We start from the raw sequence: 24,946 nt of genomic DNA, 5'->3' as shown, positions 1-24,946 counted from the left end.
TAGCATCGGATTATTTAATCCCACTCCCACCATCGCACAGCGAAACCACTTCCGCTTCCGGTCTCGTCGTTCCAGATCTCCCCGCGTCTCAGCGTACGTCTCCGTCGGCGGAGAGATGCTAGAAGCGGAGGTGCCGCTCATCACCGAGGATGTGGGGGGCGAGGGGCGCGGCTCCGAGCCTGCCGGGGGCCGCTCCGCTGGCGGCGGCGCGCGGAGCGCGAGGCAGTACCACCGGCGGTCGGACGCGCTCGCCTACGGCGACCGGTACCAGAAGGCGGCCGCACTCGTCGACCTCGTCGGTTCCTGCTCCACATCTCTCGCTCTCTCTCTGTTCTGCTTCGTTAGACGAAGGAGCTGCTCTGCTCGCTACATCTCAGAATTGAGGTTCCCGTGAGTTGTCGGTGCGGCTGGCTGTTGGTTGAGGTGGTGGGTTGTCGGAGCGGGCGAGTGGTGTTTGACGAATTGCCTGTTCGAGTTCTGCATGCTTACGTAGTGTAACGCTGAGCTCTGCTGTTAGGAGTTTATGCTCTGTTTAGAGTGGCGAGATGAAGCTGAGGTGCTGCTTCATGCGTTGTTTGTGCGAGTTTCGGGTGGCTTGGAGTGTTGGATCCTCTGGCGTTGCTGATTTTTTTTTTTGTGCATTTGGAGCAACATTTACGTGCCAGTGCTTGTGGAGTTGACTAGTTGAGTGCTGATCCGAGTGGTTTCCATACATTTGAATACTTGATGCTTGTTTGGAAATGTGGTAGTTGCGCTATGTTGTAGGAGTTGTGATATCTGTGATGCTATATTTCACAAGTTCTATCACAATTTAGTGTGAAAAGATGTTAATAATTGATCCAAAATTTAGTTAATGAGAATTTACATTTGACTAGAAGTCTAGAATGGCCATGGCTTTTCATTTCTAAGTTTTGATCGGTAGCAAAAAATAAGGTTATTGGTGGGAGCTGGGCTGTAATTATAGATGTGAAAGCTTAATTGGCAATCTGAAATTGCATTTTCTTTGTCATTTTCTTTCGCATATTTTGAAATCTCATTACAGTTGTCCTGTCAAAAAAAAAAATCTCATTACAATTGATTGACAGGCAGAAGATGGCGTTGGTATCCCTGAAGATATCTTGAATGACACAAGGTTTGAGAGGGCCATGCGGTTTTATTTCGTGTATCTCCGATTGGATTGGCTGTGGTCACTTAACCTGTTTGCTCTGATTCTATTGAATTTTCTCGAGGTTAGTTCCAAAAAACTGTTGTCTCCATTTATTATATTGTATAGGTTCTTAGATCAAGATTGACCTTATGTTACTCTTAACTGAAACTAGGCATCTTAAGTGCACCAAGTTTGTTTTGTCCAAAAAATGACACATCATCGCAACGACGATTACAGCAGTGATATTGAAATATTTCATTGCATTTTCAGAAGCCTCTCTGGTGCCGGAAATATGACCCACATGGTTGTGACCAAAGGGATCTTTACTTTCTTGGGCAGTTGCCATACTTAAGCAAAACAGAATCACTAATATATGAGGTAAGGCTTACTTGACATGAGTATTGCTTCTATGCTCTAGCAAGAACTTAATTACACAAATCTTAAAGCAGTATGGTTAGTAGTGGAGTAGTGGATAGTTTGTGTCAGACCATGTGTATTTACATTCAATTATCTGAAGTACTCACTCCGTATCTTTTTATAGGGCACATTAGGATTTGAAAAGGTCTTTAAAAGCATACTTTGACCATCAATTTCTATTACAATATATTATCAGTTGCTACAAAATCAATATTGTACTAAAAAATCTGTGAAATACAAATTTATTGATACAACTTTGTATACTAAACATGAATATAATTTGACTAATTGTTAGTCAAAACTTACAAAGTTTAACTTTTTTCAAATCCTAATACGCCTTATAAAAAGAAACAGAGAGTACTATTCTAAACTACTCCCTCTATCCCAAAATATAGGGCGTATTAGGATTTGAAAAAGTCTTTGAAAGTATACTTTGACCATTAATTTATTTTGTAATATATTATCGATTTCTACAAAATCAATATCATATTAAAAGATTTATAAAATACAGATCTATTGATACAACCTTTGTTCATTAAAACATGCGTATAATTTGACTAATTGTTGGTTAAAATTTACGAAGTTTGACTTTTTCAAATCCTAATACATCCTATATTTTAGGACAGAGGGAGTACTATTTTACAATTTGTTTCAGTTGGAGCTATCATAAATTGAAACTGCATATGTGAACATGTAGTGATTTATAAGGAGTCTGAAAATAAGAGCTCGAAGTATTGATGTTTACATGCTTTCTCTGAATTTCAGGGGCTTACACTTGTCATTCTTGTATTGGATATCTTCTATCCACTTTCCTATGAAGGTTTAAATCTTTTCTGCAAGAACTCCATGAATAAATTAAAGGTAACACATCTGTCTTTACTTATATCTTCTTGGGTACATTTCAAAAAGAGTACATTTCGCAAAACTACATATATTTTGACAAAATTATCGCAAAACTACAGATTTAAGCAATAGTTTCACAAAACTACAGATTTAGTGCTAATTTTATTTCAAAACTACAGATACTTTGACAAAATTATCGCAAAACTACAGATTTAAACAATGATTTCACAAAACTACAGATTTAGTGCTGATTTTATTGCAAAACTACAGATACTTTGGTAAAATTATCTCAAGACTACAGATTTAAGTAACAATTTTACAAAACTATAGATTTCTGATTTTATCGCAAAACTACAGATTCTAGAGGAGCTGCTTCCAGCCCTATTACCATGACGATCAACCCCCGCTTATAGTCTCACATCAGCTGCCAGCTTATTAAACTGACCGTCTGGGAGCTCATGTGACTGCAAGCGGGGCTCATTCGTCAGGTGAACAGGTCTGCGATAGAACCTATAGTTCTACGATAAAATCGACGCTAAATTTGTAGTTTTGTGAAACTGTTGCTTAAATTTGTAATTTTGCGATTTGCGATAATTTTACCAAAGTATCTTTAGTTTCCTTCTAGACGGTCTGTTTCATGAGCTGGCAGCTGCTGTGAGATTGCAAGAGGGGCCCGTGTCATGGTAACGAGGCTGGGAATAACTCATAGAATCTGTAGTTTTGTGATAAAATCTAAATCTATAGTTATGTGAAATTATTGTTTAAATCTCTAGTTTTACGATAATTTTGCCAAAATATCTGTAGTTTTGCAATAAAATCGACACTAAATTTATAGGTTTGTGAAACTTGCTTAAATATGTAGTTTTGCGATAATTTTATCAAAGTATCTGTAGTTTTATGATAAAATTGGCACTAAATCTGTATTTTTGTGAAACTATTGCTTAAATCTGTAGTTTTGCGATAAGTTTGTCAAAGTATCTATAGTTTTGTGAAATTTACTCTTTTGGAAAAGATATGAGACCTTGAATATTAAGTAACGCATAGATGATTAGGAATAGTAAATAGAGGCCAGTAGAGCATGCATTAGAGAACTCAAATATTTGGTAATGCATAGATGTTGATTTGAGATAGTTATAGTAGCTTCTAACTTGAAATAGTTATAGTAGCTTCTATACATTGCGATATAAGTATAAATTGTTACAGATAGAAAGTAGATATCAGTGTTTTACTTTTCAGCCAAACCAAGTTTGAAGAGAAAGGTCACTTCAAAAGGTAATGGAGAACAGGAAAACATTCAAGCAAAATGATCTGGAACAGTTCTGTCCCTTGTCCGCCACAACACAGTTTGGTTTTTGGCGCAATAGAAAATCATTACTGAGAAATAGTAGATATAGGAGTGTATGCTTGGTTTTGTGTCAACTTAATAATTTTGTAAAAAAAAAGTATATGTTGGTACTGTTAGCCAAAGTTTTTTTTGAATCCTTCCCCTCAGGAGCAACGACCCGACTCTATTCCTGGACCAAATCTTACACCTCTGCTGCAACAAACCAGTGCAACTCTTGGGTCAGCGGCTTCACCTCCGCAGCATCAGCCCGATGATGCTCCTGGCCTGGCTTCTTCACCTCCACTGCAGCGACATGGCGCCGCAGCTGGGCTGACTTCTTCACCTCCAAAGCAGCGGCTTCGCGCCACGGCAAGGCTGGCTACTGCCTCTGCTCCCTTTACGCTGACGGCGTTCTCTCCTTTGTCGGCAGTGCAAGTTGAGCGAACCAACTTCATCGCCAAAGTTTCTAAAACAACTGCAAGCCTGCTCCCTGTATCGCATATCCAAGAAGGGAGAAAGGAAACTATGCTGTTGGGCACAACACTTCGCCATAGCAGGAGGATTGATGGTGCTGGTGTTGAATTCTCCGGCCTCCACCTGTGACCAAGCAAGCCAAAAGGGCTATGCGTTCGCTGGGAATTATTGATGATGAACAGGAACATATCAATCAGAAGGCCATGAATGATTACGCCAAAATGTTCGAACAACCTCTCTCGGTGGCACACGTTCAAGCCCTTGTTGCCCTCTCTGGTTGGGCTCCACCAGACGAGCCAACAATCGAGGAGATGGTCTAGAGCTCACTTGAGGTTTGGTAAAGGTCGTTTATTTCTCATCGGACATGAATCCTTCAAATATATTAGTGTGGAATGTAAGGGGGTTGAACTCAATAGCATGGAAAGATTCGGTTCGTTTCATGGTGGACATGGCAAGGGTGGATATCGTGTGTATTTAGGAAACTAAAATGGAGGTGATCTCTCAATTTTTAATTAGCTCTATGCTGGTCTCAGATTTCAGCAGTAACTACATGATATCACTCTGTTGGAGCTAGTGGAGGAATTCTTATTACTTGGAGAGATCGTATTAGGTCGGCTATCTCGTCGCGTATTGATGAATTTTCAGCTTTAGTTCAGTTTTCTTTAGCTGATGGTCAGGATTGGTGGCTAACTTGTGTCTATGGTCCACAAGATAATGATCAGAAGACTTTATTTATTCAGGAACTGAGAAACATCAGACACCAGTGCCAAGGTTCTAGGGTGGTCGCGGGAGATTTCAATCTCATTTATAGAGCCGAGGATAAAAATAATCTAAACCTCAATAGTGCATTGCTGGGTCGATTTCGCCGGTGTCTTGATGATCTCACGCTTAAGGAGATACCGCTTTTGGGGCGAAAATATACTTGATCCAACGAGAGGGATTCTCCTACTCTAGTTAAATTGGATCGAGTATTCTGCACTGCAGATTGGGAATCCCTATTTCCATATTGTTTGCTCCAGAGTGCAGCCACTGAAGACTCTGATCATCATCCTCTCTTACTTGGACTACATGACAGCATCCCTGGAAAACGACGGTTTCATTTTGAAGCTTTTTGGCCAAGAATCGATGAATTTCTTGAGGAGGTGTTCTGTGCTTGGAATGCGGTGGCACGAAGAAGATGTCCAATAGAGACCCTCTGTGTCATATTCAAGGCCTTAGCTCGGGCCTTGCAAAGTTGGAGTCAAAAGAAAGTTGGTCATGTGAAATCGCAACTCCTCCTTGCCAAGGAAATAGTTTACCGGTTGGAAATTGCTCAAGATTCCCAACCTTTGTCAAGTGATGAAGCTTGGCTATGCTGTAACCTCAGAAAGCACAGCTCGACTTATCAGCTTTGTTGCGTACTATTGCTAGATTGAGATCATGAATCGATTGGATTAAAGACGGGGATGCCAATTCCAAGTTATTTAGCCTTCATGCTTTGCACCGCAAGAGGAAAAACTTCATCACCAAACTAGTCTCTAATGATCAAATATTAATAAGTCATGAGGGTAAGTCACAGGCAGTCCTTGAGTTCTATGATAGCCTCCTTGGATCAGCTGAGTAGAGATCCATGTCTATTAATCTTGAAGCCTTGCAGGTGCAATCTCACGATTTAGCTGATCTTGAGTACCCGTTTATTGAGGAAGAGGTGTGGGAGACCATCAAACAAATGCCTTCTAATAAGGCCCTAGGCCTTGATGGCTTTACTGGAAGATTCTATAGGGTATGCTGACCGATCATTAAGAACGATGTGATGGCAGCTCTCTTGGTTATAGAGGGAGGCAATTTCAGAAATTTAAGGCTTCTCAACTCGGCCTTCATAACCTTAATACCAAAGAAAGATGGTGCAGTACATGTGAAAGATTTTAGACCTATTAGTTTGATTCACAATTTTGCTAAACTTGTGACCAAACTAATGGCAAATCGGCTTTCAAGGAACCTCCACGACATGGTCTCTACGAATCAAAGTGCTTTTTTGAAAGGGAGATGCATACAAGATAATTTTCTTTTGGTGCAGCAGACTGCTCATTTTCTCCATCAACAAAAACAGCCCCGAGTATTGTTGAAACTCGACATCAGTAAGGCCTTTGATTCGGTACCTTGGTCCTTTCTTTTGGAGGTATTGCAGAGCCTTGGTTTTGGTCAGCGGTGGCGTAATTTGGTCAGTGCTTTATTGAATACTTCCACCACAAATATTCTTTTGAATGGTATTCCGGGTGATGAGATTCAGCATAAGAGAGAACCCCGCCAGGTGACCCTCTCTGTCCAATGTTATTCATTCTTGTCATGGATGTTTTCAACACTCTAATTCAGAGGGCAAGTGATGAAGGCTTGCTACATCCTCTCTCAAACCGACCCCTTCGCCATCGGGTGTCTCTTTATGCTGATGATGTGGTTCTTTTCATTAGACCGGTTATCTCAGATTTGGAGCTGATCCAAGATATCATGCACTTATTTGGGGCTGCTTCTGGTCTTAAGATGAATATTCAAAAAAGCAGTGTTGTTCCAATTCAATGTTTGAAAGAGGATCTTGCGGTGGTGCAACATCTTTTGCCTTGTGAATTGATTGAATTTTCGTGCAAATATCTTGGTCTTCCTTTATCCATCAGAAAATTGACCAAAGACCAAATCCAACCAATTATTGCTAAAATTGCAGACCAACTTCCAGGCTGGAAAGCTGAACTCATGACATAGGTTGGCGAACTGTTATGGTGAAGGTCGTGCTTACCTCTATGGTGGTCTATTTAGCCATGGCTATGGACCTCCCTCCATGGGCCTTGAAAGCGATTGATAAAATTAGAAGAGGGTTCATGTGGCAAGGAAAAAAAGAGGCAAAAGGAGGACATTGCTTGATAGCTTGGCCAAAGGTATGTCAGTCTAAATAACTTGGAGGTCTCGGTATACAGGACTTAGAAACATTTGGTTGGGCCCTGCGAATGAGGTGGCTTTGGTTACATAAAACCCAGCCAGACAAGCCTTGGGCCTTGTTTACTTTGCAAGTTCATCCTTGTGTTAAGGCTTTTTTTCTCTATTGCAATAATTACGGTGGTTGGAGATGGCTGCAACACTCTCTTTTGGAGAGAAGTGGTTGGAAGGACAGTCCATTGCTGATCTTGCCCCACTTTTGTTTGCCCTCGTTATTAAACGCAAAGCCAATCGGCGCACAGTACAAGAAGCTTTGGTTGATCATTGCTGGGTCCAAGACATACAGGGAGCCCTTTCGGTGGCTGTCCTGTCCAAGTATCTAGTAATTTGGGATTTAGTGACAGGTGTGGAGCTCTAACACGAGACACAAGATGAATATAGGTGGAGAGTTGCTGGGGATGTAAAGTATTTAGCCAGGACTGCTTATCAAGCATTTTTTATTGGATCCATTACCCTGGAGCCATGGAAATTGATTTGAAAATCATGGGCTCCTAGAAATGTCACTTCTACCTTTAGTTGGTGGCCCATAATCGGTGTTGGACCGCTAATCGCCTAGTACGATGGGGGCTTCCACATCCAGATCGATGCCCGCTTTGTGACCAAGAGGATGAGACAATCATCACATTTTAGTTTCTTGTGTTTTCTCAAGAGAAGTTTGGTCACTCTTGTTTAGGCTATATGGGCTACCAGATCTATCGGCCCAATCGCTCACCACACATTTCTTCGATTGGTGGTCTGGTGCTATTAAGTTGGTGACAAGTTCTACGAGGGCTAGTCTGAACTCCTTGATCACCTTGGGGGCTTGGACAATTTGGAAACATCGGAATGATTGCGTCTTCAACGGGGCTTCACCTAGCTCCCAACGAGTGCTGCAGCTCATTAGGGATGAGACTCAACTTTGGGTCATGACCGGTGTCAAAGATTTAGCACCGCTGACCATGGTTGAGATTTAAGTCCGGATGGTTGAGTCGTTGGTCGTTTTGATTGTTTAAGTGGCGTGTTTGTTTTGAAGTAAACTCTGTGGGGGGGGGGGGGTGTTGTACTCTATGTACATTTCTTCTTCTTCATGCAATGATGCACAACTCTCCTGCGTATTCGAGAGGAAAAAAATATGTATTTGATCATATAAACTACTTGTAGTCAGTCAGTAGTATATTAACTTATGCACAGGTCTAGTTCCTTTTGAGTTTCACATTTAAGATAGATTCTATCTTCAAGCTAAATGTTTTTTAACCAACTTTGTTGTGTTGGGTTTGGGTATCTGGATTTGCTGCTCCACTCACTGTAATTTGTCCATGGTTCTGCTTTGTATTGTAGGTTCTTCTTCTCTTCATCTTAGCATGTGACATACTGGTGTTTATGTTTAGTCCCGGACCTTTCAGAGTAGCTCCGTACATCCGTGTTGTGTTTCTAATCATGACTATCAGGTATGTGTTTTATCTGCCTGAGCTGATGCTGCTTCTGCTACCATAATGAACATAGTAGGAGGGCTTCCAACTGAATCCATTTATAACTAATGTGTAATAGAAAGGCCCAGATAAGAGTCATACTGTTTAGAAGCAAGAAAATTACACGCCCACACACACACAAAGGGCATATAATTCGTTGTAAGTTAAGGACTGTTGCGTATTTGACATATTGATTAAATTTTCCTTTTTGCAACAGGGAACTGCGAATGTGTGCTGTTACACTGGTTGGTATTGTTGGGACATATCTTAATGTTTTGGTAAGGTTTTGTTTGTTATGCCACTTATGCTGTCATACGACTATAAGTAACAAGTTCCCTTCAGAATAAACCACAGTTTTTTCCAATGCCTACAAAACGTAACTCGCAAGGACCAATCATTAATTATTGTTTAATGCTATGGAGTAAAAGTTACATGTGGAGTAGCTACTTAAGCTTTGGGGTGGGTACCATCTTATGAATAGGGTGGGTGGTTAGCTCAGTAACCTATTATATCCTTCAACATAGAAGAAAGAGAGAAGGGTAGCAATATAAAAATCATTCTTCCCGTGATACCAAGATCCCCTGTTGACATCATTTCTAACCTTAAATTTGAATCATGGTGAGATGCATTCCTTGCATCACATTGAATATTTGCTTTGCATACCAGGAAAGCACAATATGTGTTTACGGCTATTGTCATCTAAACAATTAAAGCCAGGCAAGTCAAAAATCATCTTATTAACAGTGCATGATTGCATGCACTTGACATTAATGATAATTCTGTTCAAAAAGATGCATATGATCCAACAAGTGCATGAAAGAGACCTCACTTGGCATCCAGAAGATCAATTTTGCAATTACTAATCACTATACATATTGGCAAAATCATGGGTTGAAGGAAGGGAAGGAGAGGAGTACTAGGAGTTGTGCGTTGGAGTGGGATGTGCAAAGACGTATGCTCGTGAGTGAAAGATTGATAATTGAGAGGAGAATAAGATTGTGGAGTTGAATGGTTTTCTTAGATGGCTAACCATTACTAAAGCACCTAGAGTTACAATCCCATACCTAACATACTTCGTCAATTAATGTTTCTTTGTTCACTTTTATTGGATTAGTTGAACCTCTAGGACCTCCAAAGCACAATAAAAGGATAGATGCATGGTTGAATGGATTACCATCTTAATCTTCAACTAAGAGCAGATGCCAATCTTATCGTTCAAAACAAAAATGAATATTGAATAACCTGTATCCGGGACAAATATTGGATTACCTTTACTAAAAGTAATTCAAAGAACTACTAAAAGTGAACTCCACTGATAAAGGCTTATATGCTTATAGCTGTTTCATCTGAGAATGCCATGAAACCTGTCAGACACAATAGAATCTACAGAAGCACGGTGGGACATTTCAATTACACATATATTTGTTTATAGTTCTTTGTCCATAGTTAACCATGCACTTAATACTTTTTGAGGTGTGGTGATGCTGATAGCTAAGATGTTCATCTTGTTAGGAATAACAACTTGTATTTAATGGTAGCTCCATTGAGCAATATATGAAGTACGAGGGAAACCTTAGGACTAGGAGATTACCATAATACCCTTGACTGCTATACCCTTAACACCCTCTCAAATGTAAGACATATGCCACACTAAGTACGAAACTTAGACAAAATAAAACTAATTTATCCAAAAATTGCCTTTTCAAAGCCGTCGTAGAGTGGAGCCTTGATAATCCTGTTGAATCAAGATGAAGAAGTGCAAAGCGAAGCACATGATTAGAGTCGTGATGATGACAACAAAATAATGCTCTTAGTCAAGAATTGCAACAAAGTGACGACGAGTAGCAAGACAACAAACGAAATTGTCACTAAAACTACAGAAAGACCAAGATGACAAAAGAATACATTAGATCAAGAATTGCAAATAAAGCAATGATGAGTAGCAAGACAACAAATGAAGTTGTCATTAAAGCTATGGAAAGACCTAGATGGCATTGTTGCTGCAATAATGATGGGAAAGAAGTAGCCAAACAAAGATGAATATGTCGCTAACCACAAAAGAAAACAACTAATTGACGAAGGAATATGTGGACTCACACGACATATATGAGCTCAAAGAGAGACCGAGACTTGGATGTGGACGCAACGAACAAAAAACTAAAGCTAGATGCAAATAAAGTTACTAGTAGATACTAGCAGCACAAAAGCTATTCATAACCAAAGAATCGAAGCAGCAAGCACCAGCGAGATCATGCCGAAGCTAAAGAACTAGCACCATAAGCCTCCGAATGAAGCATACCATAGCATAGAGGCCCATTGACTGTAGCAACCCAACACTAAGAGCTCATACTAGCACCAGCAGGCAGCAGCCCACCAAAGCATCTGCTAGCTCTTGCTGCACCATGAACCGAAACAGAGAAAGCAACAGAGCAGAGTAGCAACACAGATGGAATGACAACAAGAGCACAGTGAGATCAAGAGCCAAGCCGGTGGCAGGGGATAAGTGGCTGGCATTGAGAGACAAAAGAGTTGGTTGATGAAGTTCGTGGCAGCAGAGGCGAGTTTCGGTGGTGGTGGCTAATCGAAGCCGTGTTAGGCTAGAGATGAAGACGATGCCCCCTTGCTGGAGCCACTAGACGATGAGTTGCACGGGGTGACGAGCTAGGGAGCCAGGGTGAATCCTGATTGAATTGAAGTAGATCTTAGCCACTTCGAGTGGAGCCGGGCGGACACGCGACAATTCCCGTCGAGCGACCACGTGACAGACGAGCATAGGCGGGCGCGCGACGGACAAGCACGAGTGACATCGACAAGCCAGCAATGCTCGAATTGATGGTGGCGGAGCCAACGAAGGGCGAGCAAGGCTGAGGTCGGCGGCGGAGGAGCTGGCATTGGGCGACGCTCGACTGTCGGGCTAGAGGTAGACCTTATCGAGGAAGACAAGCGGAGCCGGCGGCGGGTTGAACGACCTGGCAGTGGGACAGAGACGCAGGGGTGAGAAGACCTGGCGTCGAGACGAATCAGTGACAGAATCAGCCATGAGAGGGCAAGTTTAGGGGCACGTCCACAACCAAGAACTCGGATGATGGATCTTGGCGAACAGCGGATCTCGGCGGTGAAGGAACCCAGAGGAGCCATCATCGAGCAGCAGGATCTGACCTCGAAGACAGTGAAGCGAACGACGAGCCGCGTGCCCGATGGATGACAAGCGGTAGTGGCTGGATAAGGAGCAAGACGACGGCGATTGGAAGCACATGACAATTTTTTAGGGCTTTGGCTAGTTGTGGCGCCCTGAGGAGAAAAACCTAGCTGTGATAAGATGTTAGGAATAACTACTTGCATTCAATGGTAGCCATATGAGGGCAATATATAGAGTACATGTGGGAAACCCTAGAACTAGGAGATTACAGTAATACCCTTGACTATTATACCCTTAATACATCTCTTATGTGTGTTTATCATGCACCAGCTATGCGCTTCTTCATGTTGACATTCTTGTTTGCATTAGTGCCCTGCGCGCATTATATTTTCAGTTCATCATATAATTTTGTCACCTTGGTTATATAGGCTCTTTCGCTGTTGTTCCTATTATTTGCAAGCTGGCTAGCTTATGTAATATTTGAGGACACACCGCAAGGAAAGACCATTTTCTCATCATATAGTGCAACGTTATATCAGATGTTTGTCCTCTTCACCACATCCAATAATCCTGACGTATGGGTCCCTGCTTACAAGTAAGTTGGACATCACTATTCCTGAAGTGTTTATGATAATTCCTTCAGATGCACTCATATACGCTGGCACTTATTTGAGCAGGAGCTCTCGTTGGTACTCCCTGTTTATTGTTGTCTACGTGCTGTTAGGAGTTTACTTCCTAACAAATCTAATTCTTGCTGTCATTTATGATAGCTTTAAAGAGCAGGTAGATTCCTTCATTGGGTCATAATTCTCTTGATCATTAGTATGTTCGTGCCTTCTGAATTCTGGCGTGTTCTTGCTATGCCAAATAGTAACTTGATGCATACATGTCATATTTTTTGTGATCCAGCTCGCAAAGCAACTTGCTCGGATGGACTCTATAAGGAAAAGTATTCTACAGAAAGCATTTGATCTGATCGATACTAACGTGAGTGCTTTCTGTTTCTGTTCCCTTGTGTACCTATGCACTATTTTACCTAGCTGTAATACCAAGTTAGATTCACTGTTTTGCTGTTGATCTTGCTTTCTTGCCTTTTTGTATGCATCAGGGTCAGGGATATCTCAACAAAGAACAGTGCATATCATTACTTGATGAGCTAAACAAGTACAGGTAGCCAAAGCGTCTCCTTTCACCCTCTGGGACATCACAGTGTCAAATAATCTTCTAGCATCATATTGTCTCTTGCTATAGAGAACTGTCCTATTCATATCCGAAATAGTTTTTATTTTTTAGTAATAATATTGCTTATCACTTTATCAGTGTATTTTATTTTGACAGTTCAATGTTATTTCAGATTACACAATTCAAATTTTCCTTCATTGTTTTGACATAGCGTACTTAAGAACTGATTGTGTTATGGTCTTGTGGGTCATGTTATGGTTACCTCGTTGTAGGTCGTTGCCCAAGACCTCAAGGGAGGATTTTGAATTAATCTTCACTGAGCTTGATCAGAGTGGTGATTTCAAGGTATGCTATATGCTTATATTATAACATCCCCCAAAAAAGGTTGTTGCTATAATATTTTAAAACATAAATTTTCATCACCCCCCTAAACTTTGGCGATTCTTCTAGATGCTAAAAGCCTTATTGGAATTTCAGAATTAAAAATTAATTGTGAGTATTCAAAATTTATCTTGAGCTTGAAATATTTTATTGAGCTCCACAACTGTTGTGATCTTTTTTTTTGAGTGAATTGCACAAAACAACAACTATCATACCATTTGTAACATAAAACTATAACTATTGTGCCTAGTAACACAAAACTACAAGTTGTGTACAACAATTTCACACACAACCCGATTTCAGTTATCTCTATCGTTGAAATTCACTGTTCACATATATTGTTCACCAATGCAAAAATCAGTGATATTATGTTTCTCTAAAAATTCAACAACTTCTTGTACATATTCTATAATCCATGTACAATCTATTTTAATTGGATTTACCCAAAAAACCTGTATAGAATTTAAACTAAAATTCTCTAAAAAAGGCTACTTTTATAACATCTAACAATTTTTAGGGATTCAAATAAAATCCCAAAAATCTGAAAAAATTCACTAATATTCTTCTTATATGATTGCCTAATTTCTAAAATTATTTCCAGCTCTAGGTTATATGATGAAAAAGTGAGTTCATTTGTAATGCTCCATTTGCATAAAATGGGTTGCATATGGATTATGGAACACGTAAAAAAAAATTCTAGGATTTTTGAAGAAACATATCGGTGAACAACACTTGTGAACAGTGAATTTCGGGAGATAAGGAAATCGGGTTACGTGTGAAATTGACAAAACTTGTAGTTTTGTATTAATAGGCACAATAGTTGTAGTTTTATGTTACAAATGACACAATAGTTGTAGTTTTGTGCAATTCACTCTTTTTTTTTAATCTATTTGGTGTTTTCGGGTTCATTTGAATTTCTAAAATTTATAAATAAAAATAAATTATTCTACGGAGGTCATTAGCATCATGATGCAGAAAAAGAAGGCCTTAGTGAGTACTTTATGTGATCAAACAAACGCCAGTGTACAAGTTCTTTTGCTGCATCTTTATATTTAAGAGTTGGTGCAGCATCTGAATTTGAGATTTGCTTTTGTACATCCTGAATTTTCAAGTTTTTGGACAGTACTTTAAAAAGTTCAAAGAAATATAATAAAATATATGTACAAACAAAAGTGCTGCTAGTTTCCCAGGCTGGTTATCTATCACTTCTATAACATTTTTTTTTTCAAAGCATAAACACGTCCTGGTGAGTTATTAATTTTTATGTTAACTGATTTCATTTGGTGATATTATACATCAGCATTGATGCTTCTAAATTGTATACCCTTGTACAGGTCACCTCCGAGGAATTTGCTGACCTATGCAATACTATTGCAATAAAATTCCAGAAGGAGCCACCAGTATGTTGACTTCTTCAGATGCTCATAATTCTGTACTTATTCTATATCATGAAAATTATGCTCATATTTGGATTAGGCTCGTTATCCCATGTCTAACATGAAATTTTGACTGTTAATTTTTTGTTGTAATATAAGCCAAAGCTATAATACAATGAAAGCATATTTGAACTAATAATATTATGAAAGCATATTTTTATGACAAAGAATTATGTCATTTCTTATGGCCAATTGTAATATCCCGACCCATTAGTGTTTTTGGTTTCGGCCCGTGTGGCCCCAAGTGTTATGGTGTGGTGGGATTAATCTCACCTTGGTAGTCTAGATAGGTTGGGCCAGGTTATAAGCTTGCACAGTTCAAACATAGCACCTCTAGGATAATCCTTTTATATGAAGCGAGAACAAAAGTGTAAGAGAGGTGATATGCATATGTGGGCCCGTCCCATGTGGGTCTGGGTTAAAAAAGGATTTTGGAAGCGGGGTGTTGTATGTGGTATTAGAGCATCAACCATCGCTCCACAAGCGCGTGCATGTCGGCCTATGGAGGGGGCATGACACAACTGTAGTACTGAGGGGAGATCCTTGGTATTCCGCCGTGTATGCGGTAAGCTGCCGAGGGTGTCAGACCTGAAGGGGAGGGGGGATGTAATACCTAGGCACATTAGTGTTTATTGTTTGGCCCGTGTGGCCCATGTGTCCTGGTGTAGTGAGAGTAGTCCCGCGTTGGTAGTTTAGATAAGTTGAGCCAGCTTATAAGCTTGCGTATTCCAATCATAGCACCACCGGGTTAACTCTTTTACACGAAATGAGGACAAAAGTGTAAGAGAGGTGCTATGCATACGTGGGGTTGGAATAAAAGCATATTTGGAAGCAGGGTGTTACACCAGTACCAATACATGCAATTTATGAGCAGTAGTGTTATTCTCTACCAAAAAGGAGAGGTGCAAGTTTGAAAGTGCATTGAGGGTCTGATTTGCAGCGATGCACTGTTCCGCTACTAACAACAATGCTTTAGGACTCGTGCAATTTACATTTTGGGTTAATATAAAAGCATTAATCATTAGCACTAGTCAGAGTTGCAAAAAACATTAGTCACTACCACTGATAAGAACGTGAATACGTGATGTTCTTTTCGCATCGAAAATATTAATACTTTGAATTGTTTTCTTTATTGTTGATCTCATGCTGTTGCAACCACATTTTGACTTGTTTGACTTAATGTTGTACACTTCTTTGCAGCCTTCTTATCTGGAGAAGTACCCATCGTTCTACCACTCGCCACAATGTGAAAGGTTGAAATCGTTTGTGCGGAGTCGCCTGTTTGAGTATATTGTTGTCTTTATTCTTCTGGTGAACCTAATCGCTGTCATCATCGAAACAACGGTATGACAGTGGCAGCATTATTTCTTTTTTGTTCACATTTTGCATTTGACTCAATCTCATAGTCGACAGTAATGTTTTGTTAATATTTACTTGGCGGGGTAAAATGATGACTTGACCAATAAATATGGTTTATGATCTATAACATATGTGGCTCTGTGCTTCTGAGAAGTCAAATGTTTTGGATCCTCAGAATCCATGCAGCAAAACTATAAATTATCACTGTTCTTTTTACGAATTAAAAAAAACTTTGTATTAGGTGGAAGGTAAACTAACAGGATTTGTGTTCAAATGGTAAATATCACTGTGTAATCATGTGTTCAAATGGTAAATATGTGGATATATTTTGTCTGAAATGAGGAACTTCAGGCACAAAGTTTGGCTTATTAATGTTCATGTTTATACGCTATACAATAGGATTCCTCTTCTAATACAAGTATATACATTAACAGTTATATTAGTAAGAGTTTAGATGAGTTTCATTAGTTAGGTGTTGAGGGGATTTTAGTAGTTTGAGGCAAAGCAATTTTGAAGCAGAAGCATGAAGTATCTAACTTTCTTTATTTCTCACATTCCCTGCAACCAATCCACAGTGTGCAGCATGTTTTCTAAGTGGTGGCTACCATGCTACCACTGTACCACAACCATCATTGCTTTTCTTAGTTTTAGGTCATCATCAGGGCACTGGCACGAGAATGCACATAAAACAGAAATACATGAAATATATGCACTCTTGGCATTTGTTCCGTCTCGAGTTTGACAACTCTGCCAGAACATTAATTGTTACAACATTTTGTAAGGTTTCCCCACCATATATACTCGTACCAGCAAATTTAGTGAAGTTCATGGCGAAATGAGCAACCTATGTTTTATTTAATTGAAAGCCATGATTATTCTATTTCTCATTTCTTTTGAAACAAAACATATATTAGGTAAGTTAACCTGCCTTTCTTTTACAAACTTGTACAGTGCACGCTGAGACAAATCATATGTAATTTCTTGACTGTGATCTTTGCAGCTAGATATAGAAAACAGCTCATCACAGAAAGTATGGCAAGAAGTTGAGCTTGTCTTTGGTGAGTATATTGTGGTGAACAAGTCCTCAACATACTGTTTAACAAATATAAAAATTATCTCTGATAAAGTTTCTGTCTCTTATCTTTCAAACTTAAAGTCGGTCCTTGTCTGTTAATTCACAGTGCCACATTATAATCTTTTGAACTTAATTTTGTCAAAAGGATATTTACTTCTTTTTTTCCTGTTGTAGCATTATAGGTTGCCATACAGCCACGTGCTGTAGCAAATATATGAGTCAATGCAATGGTCTGTAACATGTAAAAACAACAGAACACGCTCAAGGTACACATTAAACTTTAAGTTTTTAAACGAATAAACATCTACATCATTTCATAAATAAGTTACATAAGACGAACTGGTTTTAATGCCACCTTTTTTTAACAAGAATCTCGAGGGATGTCAATACCTTAGTGTCCAAAACATGCCAACATTGGTCTAAATTGGGTATCTTGGTCCAGTTTCTACGTATTGGGCTAAACCAGTTTCTAAAGTATAGTAAATCACATGCCTACAAAATTTCCACTTGGTGCATATGGTGCATGACAACACATGGGCTTCACTCTTATCTCTGCCGCACCGGTGTGCAAACTTCACATTGTGGTCCAAGGACTAGTGTGACTGCTAAATATATCCTGAAAATGGTTTTATTTCTTGTCAGTTGACTAAAGTCTCATCTGGATGATCAGGTTATGAGTGTGTTTTCATTTATCATATGGGATTGTAGATTTTGCAAATTGCAATGCTTCTGCAAATTAAGCACTACCACAGTAAATAGTTACAAACTACACCCATTTTGTAATTTGTGAAGTTCATGCGAAAGATATCATAAAGATACAAGTACCTGATTGGCTATTTCTGGACTAGTTGGTGGTACTGAAAATAGTGAACTAATGTGCTAGACTACTAGTGTTACCACCACATAAATTGGATGTTCTACATTTCTTCCTTCATCACCTGCCATCTTCCCTTTGGCACCTTACTGAGCATTTGAAGTGTTTTTCTGGGTGCTATTTCATCCTGGAAGTGGAAGACATAATTCCTAGAGCATTTATTTAACCAGATATGGCATTTCCCATATTTGTCATGAATATTAATACAAATGTTATGTTGCAGGATGGATCTATGTTGTGGAGATGGCACTGAAAATATTTTCATTAGGATTTGGCACTTATTGGATGGAAGGTCAAAACAAGTTTGATTTTGCGATTACATGGACTATATGTAAGTCTAATCAAAAGAAAAATTCCATCTTTACAACAAAACCTGTAAATTCATTCAATAATGTATTACAGTGATATCTTATAAAAACATAAATTTATATATATTACATAATAATGGTATACATGTTTATAGAAAAAGTATAGAGTACCAGGTCAGTCTTAATCTGATTTGAGTGGTAATCAACTTTCCTAGCCATGTTTTCTTACGGAAGAAATTTTATCATGCCAGATGCATGATACTTGCTAAAGTTTTTTCTCTATACCTCTTTTTTAGAACACACAGGAGAGCTGTGTACCCTTGAATTAAGAGGGTAACAAAGAGTCCAGAAACAATTTAAGCGAAAATAAAGAACAGAAACAATAAGCTAGAAAATGATTATCTAGTTCGTCTATAAAGCCATCTGAGCTACAAAGAAACCTTTTTCTCTATATTTTGGAACTTTGCATTCCATCTCCTATAGTCCTCACTGAAAACAGTTAATGGCTACTAGCTCTACGTCTTGAATAATTTCTGAGCACCGTCTGAAGCGAAATTGATTTTTATTATAAATTATATATTACTAAATGAACTTTTGTAGCATCTAACATGATAACATCCCATTTCCCTGTAGTTATTGGAGAGACCCTGACATTCGCCTTCCCTTCAAAGCTTTCTTTTCTTTCAAATGGAGAATGGTAACTTCACTGTTTTGGATGCATTACTTTCCAAAATTTACTCAATTCGTTGTAAATTTATATTATTCTTACAGTATGGTACCATGCCTTTTTTAAAAAAAAATTGCTGAAAACTGAATGTACAACATACTACCTTATAAAAGGTCAGAACCCAGCCCTACCCTAACAGTCTTTATTTTTTGAAGTCTATAAAACAGCATAACTAAATGGACTTCAGTAAGCTTGCGAAGAAATCTATATTACGCTATTATTCAGTTCCTTTATATTGTAAATGCAAGAACCTGCCACTGTCACAATTATGTTGAGCTATATGTGGTGATGAGTCAGGCTGTACTTCAGAGTTCAGAGGTGTCCTGTGCTGGATTTCTAAGAATTAAAAATTCAACATGTTGTCACTTAAACATGTTTCGAGAGGATATGGTGCTGAGAAAAATCTGTGACAACTTTTTCTTGTTGCTTGCTGTAACAGTCGTGTTATCAAATATTTTATCTGTTTTCTTTTATTTTTCCCCTCACAGGATCCGATATCTTCTCCTGGGAAGGATGTTGCGTTTAACAAGAATTTTGTTGCAAGTTCGGCGTTTCAGAGCATTTGTTGCGACATTCTTTACTCTGATGTCTAGCTTGTTGCCATACTTAGGGATTGTATTTTGTATACTTTGTGTATACTGCTCCATTGGTTTGCAGGTCTGAATATACTAGTTTGCCTGAAAGCTTAATTATTATTAAAGATGTAGCATTTATGGTTATTCAACACTTATTTTCATGTGTAGGCTTTTAACTAAATCTACAGCGTGGAAAAGATGTGCAACTACCTGATTCAATTTCTTTAGTTGAACACATGTCCGCCTCCATACAACAACCTGTTGTTTTAGCCATATATCTTTGTCTTCTTTGTTCACAAATTACTCGTGACACTTGTTGCTTGAGCTTTTCTTGTGCTGAACTGCATGCGTTACATGTCGAAATATCATAGGCGTTTTTGGGATCTCTCTGTTTTTCATAAGATGATAGTCGAAGCTCTTTTGTTTGCAGATTTTTGGGGGCATTGTGTATACAGGAAACCCAAAGTTGGAAGAAACAGATCTCTTCAGTAACGAGTATCCGCTTTTATTCTTAATCGCCACATGTGATTCTACAGTTTATCATGGCTTGCGTAACTTTTATACTAAAACTTCAACCATGCAATCAAAATGTACTTTTCCCCATCATTCTCAATTTTTTCCCTTGACATATTCAGTTATCTTCTTTTTAACTTCAATGATTATCCAAGTGGTATGGTTACTCTGTTCAATTTGTTAGTGATGGGAAATTGGCAAGTCTGGATGGAGGTAAGGATCTCGCAAGCACCCTTAAGCTGCAATCTGTTTTCTTTTTTGTCCCATCTTTTATTAGGGGTCTGATATGTATCCAGTTGCTTATGTTTATTCTTTTATTGTCTTCACTTGTCTTTTTGAAATCTAAGAAACTAACTTGAAATACTGAAGTCTATGACCCTAAATCTATTAAATGGGAGGAGGGAACGAGCTTCATTTGTCCCCTCAATTTTTCTGCTCATGGGTTCCGGATTGTCTACCTAAACAAATTTGAGTGGATTTCTGCCTAGAAGTATTAAAGGAATTATTGTATTGGGTAACATTTTTTTCTTTACCTTTCCCATTCTTTCAGAGCTACGCGCACCTAACTGGAAGTTCATGGAGCCTGATTTATTTTGTCAGCTTTTACCTTATTTCAGTATTGCTGCTACTTAATCTGGTAAGATATTTGAATATCCCCCCCCCCCCCCCATCCAGGGACATGCATGGTAGAAAATTTCTGAATTTCCATAGTAGAAACTTTGTTCATATGATTGATTTGCCCTTGGCTTTAGACTTCATTGAGAAATGGATATTTCCGAGTATGTTTTTTACCTATAGCCTTTTGTCTTCTCAGATTATGGCATTTGTGTTGGAGGCATTTTTTGCTGAGATGGAACTGGAGAAAGCTGGAGAAGCTGATATGCAGGTTAGACTAATATTTGTGCTCAAAACAAATTATCATTATACTCAGAAAACCAGCGGTAAGTCAATAACTAACTGGGCATTGCTGGTACTGGTACCGTATTTGCTAATGAGGCCAGAAATGCTATCCAGTTTTGATTTTTTTTACATTGTCCTTTGACTACTTTGATGTACACTATATATCACAATTTCACAATATTGTTTGGAAAGTTGGAAAAATGATATCTTACTACTACTCTCAAGTTTTCCTTGCTTACCACTAGTTTAACTAGGGAGCTCTACTAGACTACCAACACCACATTTGGCACACTAACACGGCTTCTGCAAGTTTTAGTACACAAACACTTACTGGGAAACAAGTTTGACATGCTTAGACTTAATTTTTACAGTGTTATAAATTTTTAATCATTTTTCCACTAATATTTCATCATAAGAAATTATATGGATCAAAAGAGCTAATGTCTTGAGGGCATTTTCCCATCCTTGCAGGATCCTACTCCCCAAGGAAGAAACAAACGGCGATCTATGCGGTAATCCACTGTTATTATGTGCTATTTTTTCTATACCTTACTGTTGGCAGCCTTTACTTACTCAGCGTTGACGTGCTGTAGTGCGAGGACAAAGGGTACAATGGTTGATATTCTTCTGCACCATATGTTGAGCAATGAACTTGATGGATCTCAAAACTCAGAGCAATAGCCTATCTTCGTGGTGCTGCCTGCTTCTTTCTTTAACTTCAATAGCATTACAACTTCCGTTGAATTTTGTTTATCCGAGCATATAGTCATGTATTGCATGTAAAAGTAGCGATAAATTTTGGAGAGTAGTGCTGAAATGAACCGTAGTTATCTTACAGCGTCAAGAGACACATCGATTGGAGATATACTATTTGTATAGCCTAAAAATGATACTACTGATTCTGACAGATGTTTATGTGTCTGCTATTCCGGTCGCAAAATATATACCCCACATTTGCTTGTATATCTAGAAGCCTTTCTGATGTCTGACAGTATTGGACAGGCAGTAAGAAAGAGGAGCTCTAGTGATTACTCTGTATTTAGCAACTCGTATGAAACAGAAGGATCGGTTCAGGAAATCAAACGTACCCAATCTACCCCATTCCAAGAATTGTTAATGAGGCATACGACGGGCGATTCTTGCTTCTTCGGAAAAGAAATGAAAAGGTACAGACCAGCTACGGAGTCTGACAGCAGCATCCACTACTCTACGATCGATTGCCTTCACGGCTCCTTGCTAAGAGCTAACCGTGGAGAATGGAGAGTCCTGCTCCTCACCTACCCACTGCTGCAAGAACAGCAGCAGCGCCTGCGACGCCGCTCTGCATTGGACGACGTCCCACGCGACACCGGAGAGAGCATCGCTTGGACTCGCGTACATGTAGGATGGCTTCATGCTCGGCACGTAGCTCTGAGCCCTGACCACATCATACACAGGGGTGTTACCGACCTTACGCCGGCGAGGAGGTTTACTTGCAGGAGAAGAAGAAGTCGCCGAGGGAGAAAAGGAGAAAGAGAGCCGGTAGGAGGGAGGAACATGGCCATCCGTTATGTTATCTGTCCAAGCTTGCCCAGACACGGGAGGGGGGGGGGGGGGGGGGGCAACTTTATACTTACAGCTGGGCCCTAAGACCATCTCCAGCAGCTACCTCAAATTTTTATCCCAAAAACACTATTACAGCCTCCCCTATCACTATTACAGCATCCCTCAATATATCCATCTCTAGCAGATACTCTATATCTCATCCACTATCTTCTCTCCCCTCTATTAAAATTATTATTTCCCAACCACCATAACCGTCTGAGGGGCAATGTTTTGTCGCGTGATCCCGTTGCAGCAGGTATTGAAACGCACGTTAAAAATTAGTGTGTCGAATTATAATTTGTTAGAAAATAAATTCGGGGACAATATATTTCCATTAAATTTTGAGGGATAAATCTGTATCGCTGCACCTGCACGTGAGCATTCGAACGTGACCTGGTGAAATGTATCCTGGAAGCTTGTGGCGAGTCTTCCCCTAGAAGGCTCATGAGAAGTGGCTTGTCGGGGAAGGAGGGGCGGTGTCTTCCGTTAGAAGGCTCATGAGGTCCCTATATATACACGGGTGAGGTCCTCACAATTGGCAAGCCACCAACAAATGGATCGTCGCGAAGCTTGGAAGGAGACCGTGAGGGAGTTGTGTTTCGGAAATGACTCTTCCGATGAGGAAGATAATTTGTTCCTTGCCACTGTGAGCGCCTTGCATGAGTCGGAGGCATCACAGCGGGGACCTTGGCCACCCCCAGGAGCGACATCTCCAGTAGGCTCCCCACTCTGGACATCCACCGCGGGGATCTGGCTACCGAATATGCTGTCTTGGGTTAGCGGCGTAACATCGGCCCAATTCATGTCTTCGCTGTCGCCACGAAGGAACCTGGCATACTCCATCGCTTCCCTGCACACAACAACAATAGCAAATGGAGATGCATTGTAATGAAATCAGTATGGTCCAACAGATTTCCAAAGGTACATTGACACAAAACGTAGCACATAAGGAGTTCACACACAAATTGGTACATGGACACATAACGTAGCTCATTAGTTCACACACAAATTGCTACAAGGACACATAACGTAGCTCATGAGTTCACACACAAATTGTTTAGCCTAGGGCAATCACACATGCATAACACATTACTATTGGAACACATACTTTGCAAACCATCCCCGACTAAATGCTACCAGAACGATCGGATTCGTAGGGCATGCTATCATCCGAACAAAGTAACTCATCCGGGCTCCAGTCAACGGGAACCACGTCATCGTCGTCAACGTCCAATGATGCAGAACCTTCCTGCACCTCGTCGTCGGTCCCATTGTCGGCGTGCCCAACACGGTTCAGTGCATCTTCTACTTCGAACCCAAGTTGTTGAAGGTCCGCCGCAATGGTGTCGACCTGTAGCAGTGCCATGTTCAGGTCCACGGCACCAGGGGTGCTATCCAGGCTTAGGTTATCGGTAACCACCTTCTGCAAAGCATCAGCCGCCACCTGCACACGGCCTTGCATCTTCGTCACAAGATCGGCTAGCTCGGCGGTGTCCATCTACAACCAATGAGAGGGAAGACTAAAGCGACAAACTACAAATGTCATGAAGGTAGGATACATAAAAAGAACATACTTCTAGTCTATGGTCCACTTTCAGTACTGTCCCCCCTTGGGTAAAGCTCTCACTACCATCAAGACTTCAACACATTAATTGCAGTTAAGTCAGCAGAACCTATTATTTCATTTGCATCACCCTCAATGCCAATGTCTCAGTGAATTGCACTTTCACTGATCCTACAAGTATGAAGCATCAGGTGCATCAACATTGGACACAAAAACATGTATGAACACAGCATTGTCAGCATAATTGTCCATTCATAACAAAGACTTGCACAAGGTTTCATGCCTCCCCTGTCAAATGACCCCTTATTTCACATTATGCATACATGAACTCAACCTTTACTACCAGGTTTTGCTACCAGTACCTCAAAACAAAAACATTCCAATTATTTAAGTGAGATGCACTTCCACTGAATTTGCATGTATTTAAGTGAGATGCACTTCCACTGAATTAGGTTATCAATTTGGCACCATTCCATTTACCCAGAGTTCAGCTACTTCAAATTTACAACTCCCAGCACTGCCTATAGACCCAATCAAATGTAAGAAACCCACCAACCTGCAGCTACCAATTTGTCACCTCATTTGCAGGATCACTACCTGATGCTTCTCCTTCATTTGCACTCAAGGGTCCTACATTCGACCACCAAATTTTAGGTGAACCTGCATTTTGATTTCCTCACGGCAGCAGGCAACAGACCTCAAACATACAACA

At 39.9% G+C, this 24,946-nt stretch overlaps 1 protein-coding gene across 2 annotated transcripts; it reads left to right on the top strand.

Moving 5' to 3' along the window:
- Positions 1 to 22,049, top strand: LOC133917962 (two pore calcium channel protein 1). 2 transcript variants are annotated; one of them, XM_062361766.1, is made up of 23 exons: positions 1 to 295; positions 1,086 to 1,229; positions 1,418 to 1,525; positions 2,330 to 2,425; positions 8,487 to 8,596; positions 8,835 to 8,895; positions 12,185 to 12,351; positions 12,434 to 12,539; positions 12,666 to 12,743; positions 12,865 to 12,926; positions 13,211 to 13,283; positions 14,654 to 14,719; positions 15,956 to 16,099; positions 17,115 to 17,172; positions 18,287 to 18,394; positions 19,005 to 19,068; positions 19,587 to 19,755; positions 20,104 to 20,168; positions 20,309 to 20,399; positions 20,737 to 20,823; positions 21,001 to 21,072; positions 21,558 to 21,598; positions 21,680 to 22,049. In XM_062361766.1, the coding sequence occupies exons 1-23, from the start codon at positions 116 to 118 to the stop codon at positions 21,765 to 21,767; spliced, it is 2,238 nt and encodes a 745-aa protein (XP_062217750.1). In that variant the 5' UTR covers positions 1 to 115; the 3' UTR covers positions 21,768 to 22,049. The 2 variants fall into 2 exon arrangements, with proteins under 2 accessions (XP_062217750.1, XP_062217754.1); XM_062361770.1 differs by lacking the exons at positions 1 to 295; positions 1,086 to 1,229; positions 1,418 to 1,525; positions 2,330 to 2,425 and adding an exon at positions 6,921 to 7,111.
- Positions 22,050 to 24,946: the final 2,897 nt, after the last annotated feature.

This window comes from Phragmites australis, chromosome 1, assembly GCF_958298935.1.
Source record: "Phragmites australis chromosome 1, lpPhrAust1.1, whole genome shotgun sequence".
NCBI lineage: Eukaryota > Viridiplantae > Streptophyta > Magnoliopsida > Poales > Poaceae > Phragmites > Phragmites australis.
Note: the sequence above shows the minus strand (reverse complement) of the source record. Positions and strands in the feature narration are given on the sequence as shown.

Coding starts and splice junctions, on each gene's coding strand:
- LOC133917962 (XM_062361766.1), top strand. CDS start 116: ATGCTAGAAGCGGAGGTGCCGCTCATCACCGAGGATGTGGGGGGCGAG. Junction 8,597..8,834: donor TTTCTAATCATGACTATCAG/GTATGTGTTTTA, acceptor TTTTTGCAACAG/GGAACTGCGAATGTGTGCTG. Junction 20,400..20,736: donor ATTGGCAAGTCTGGATGGAG/GTAAGGATCTCG, acceptor CCATTCTTTCAG/AGCTACGCGCACCTAACTGG.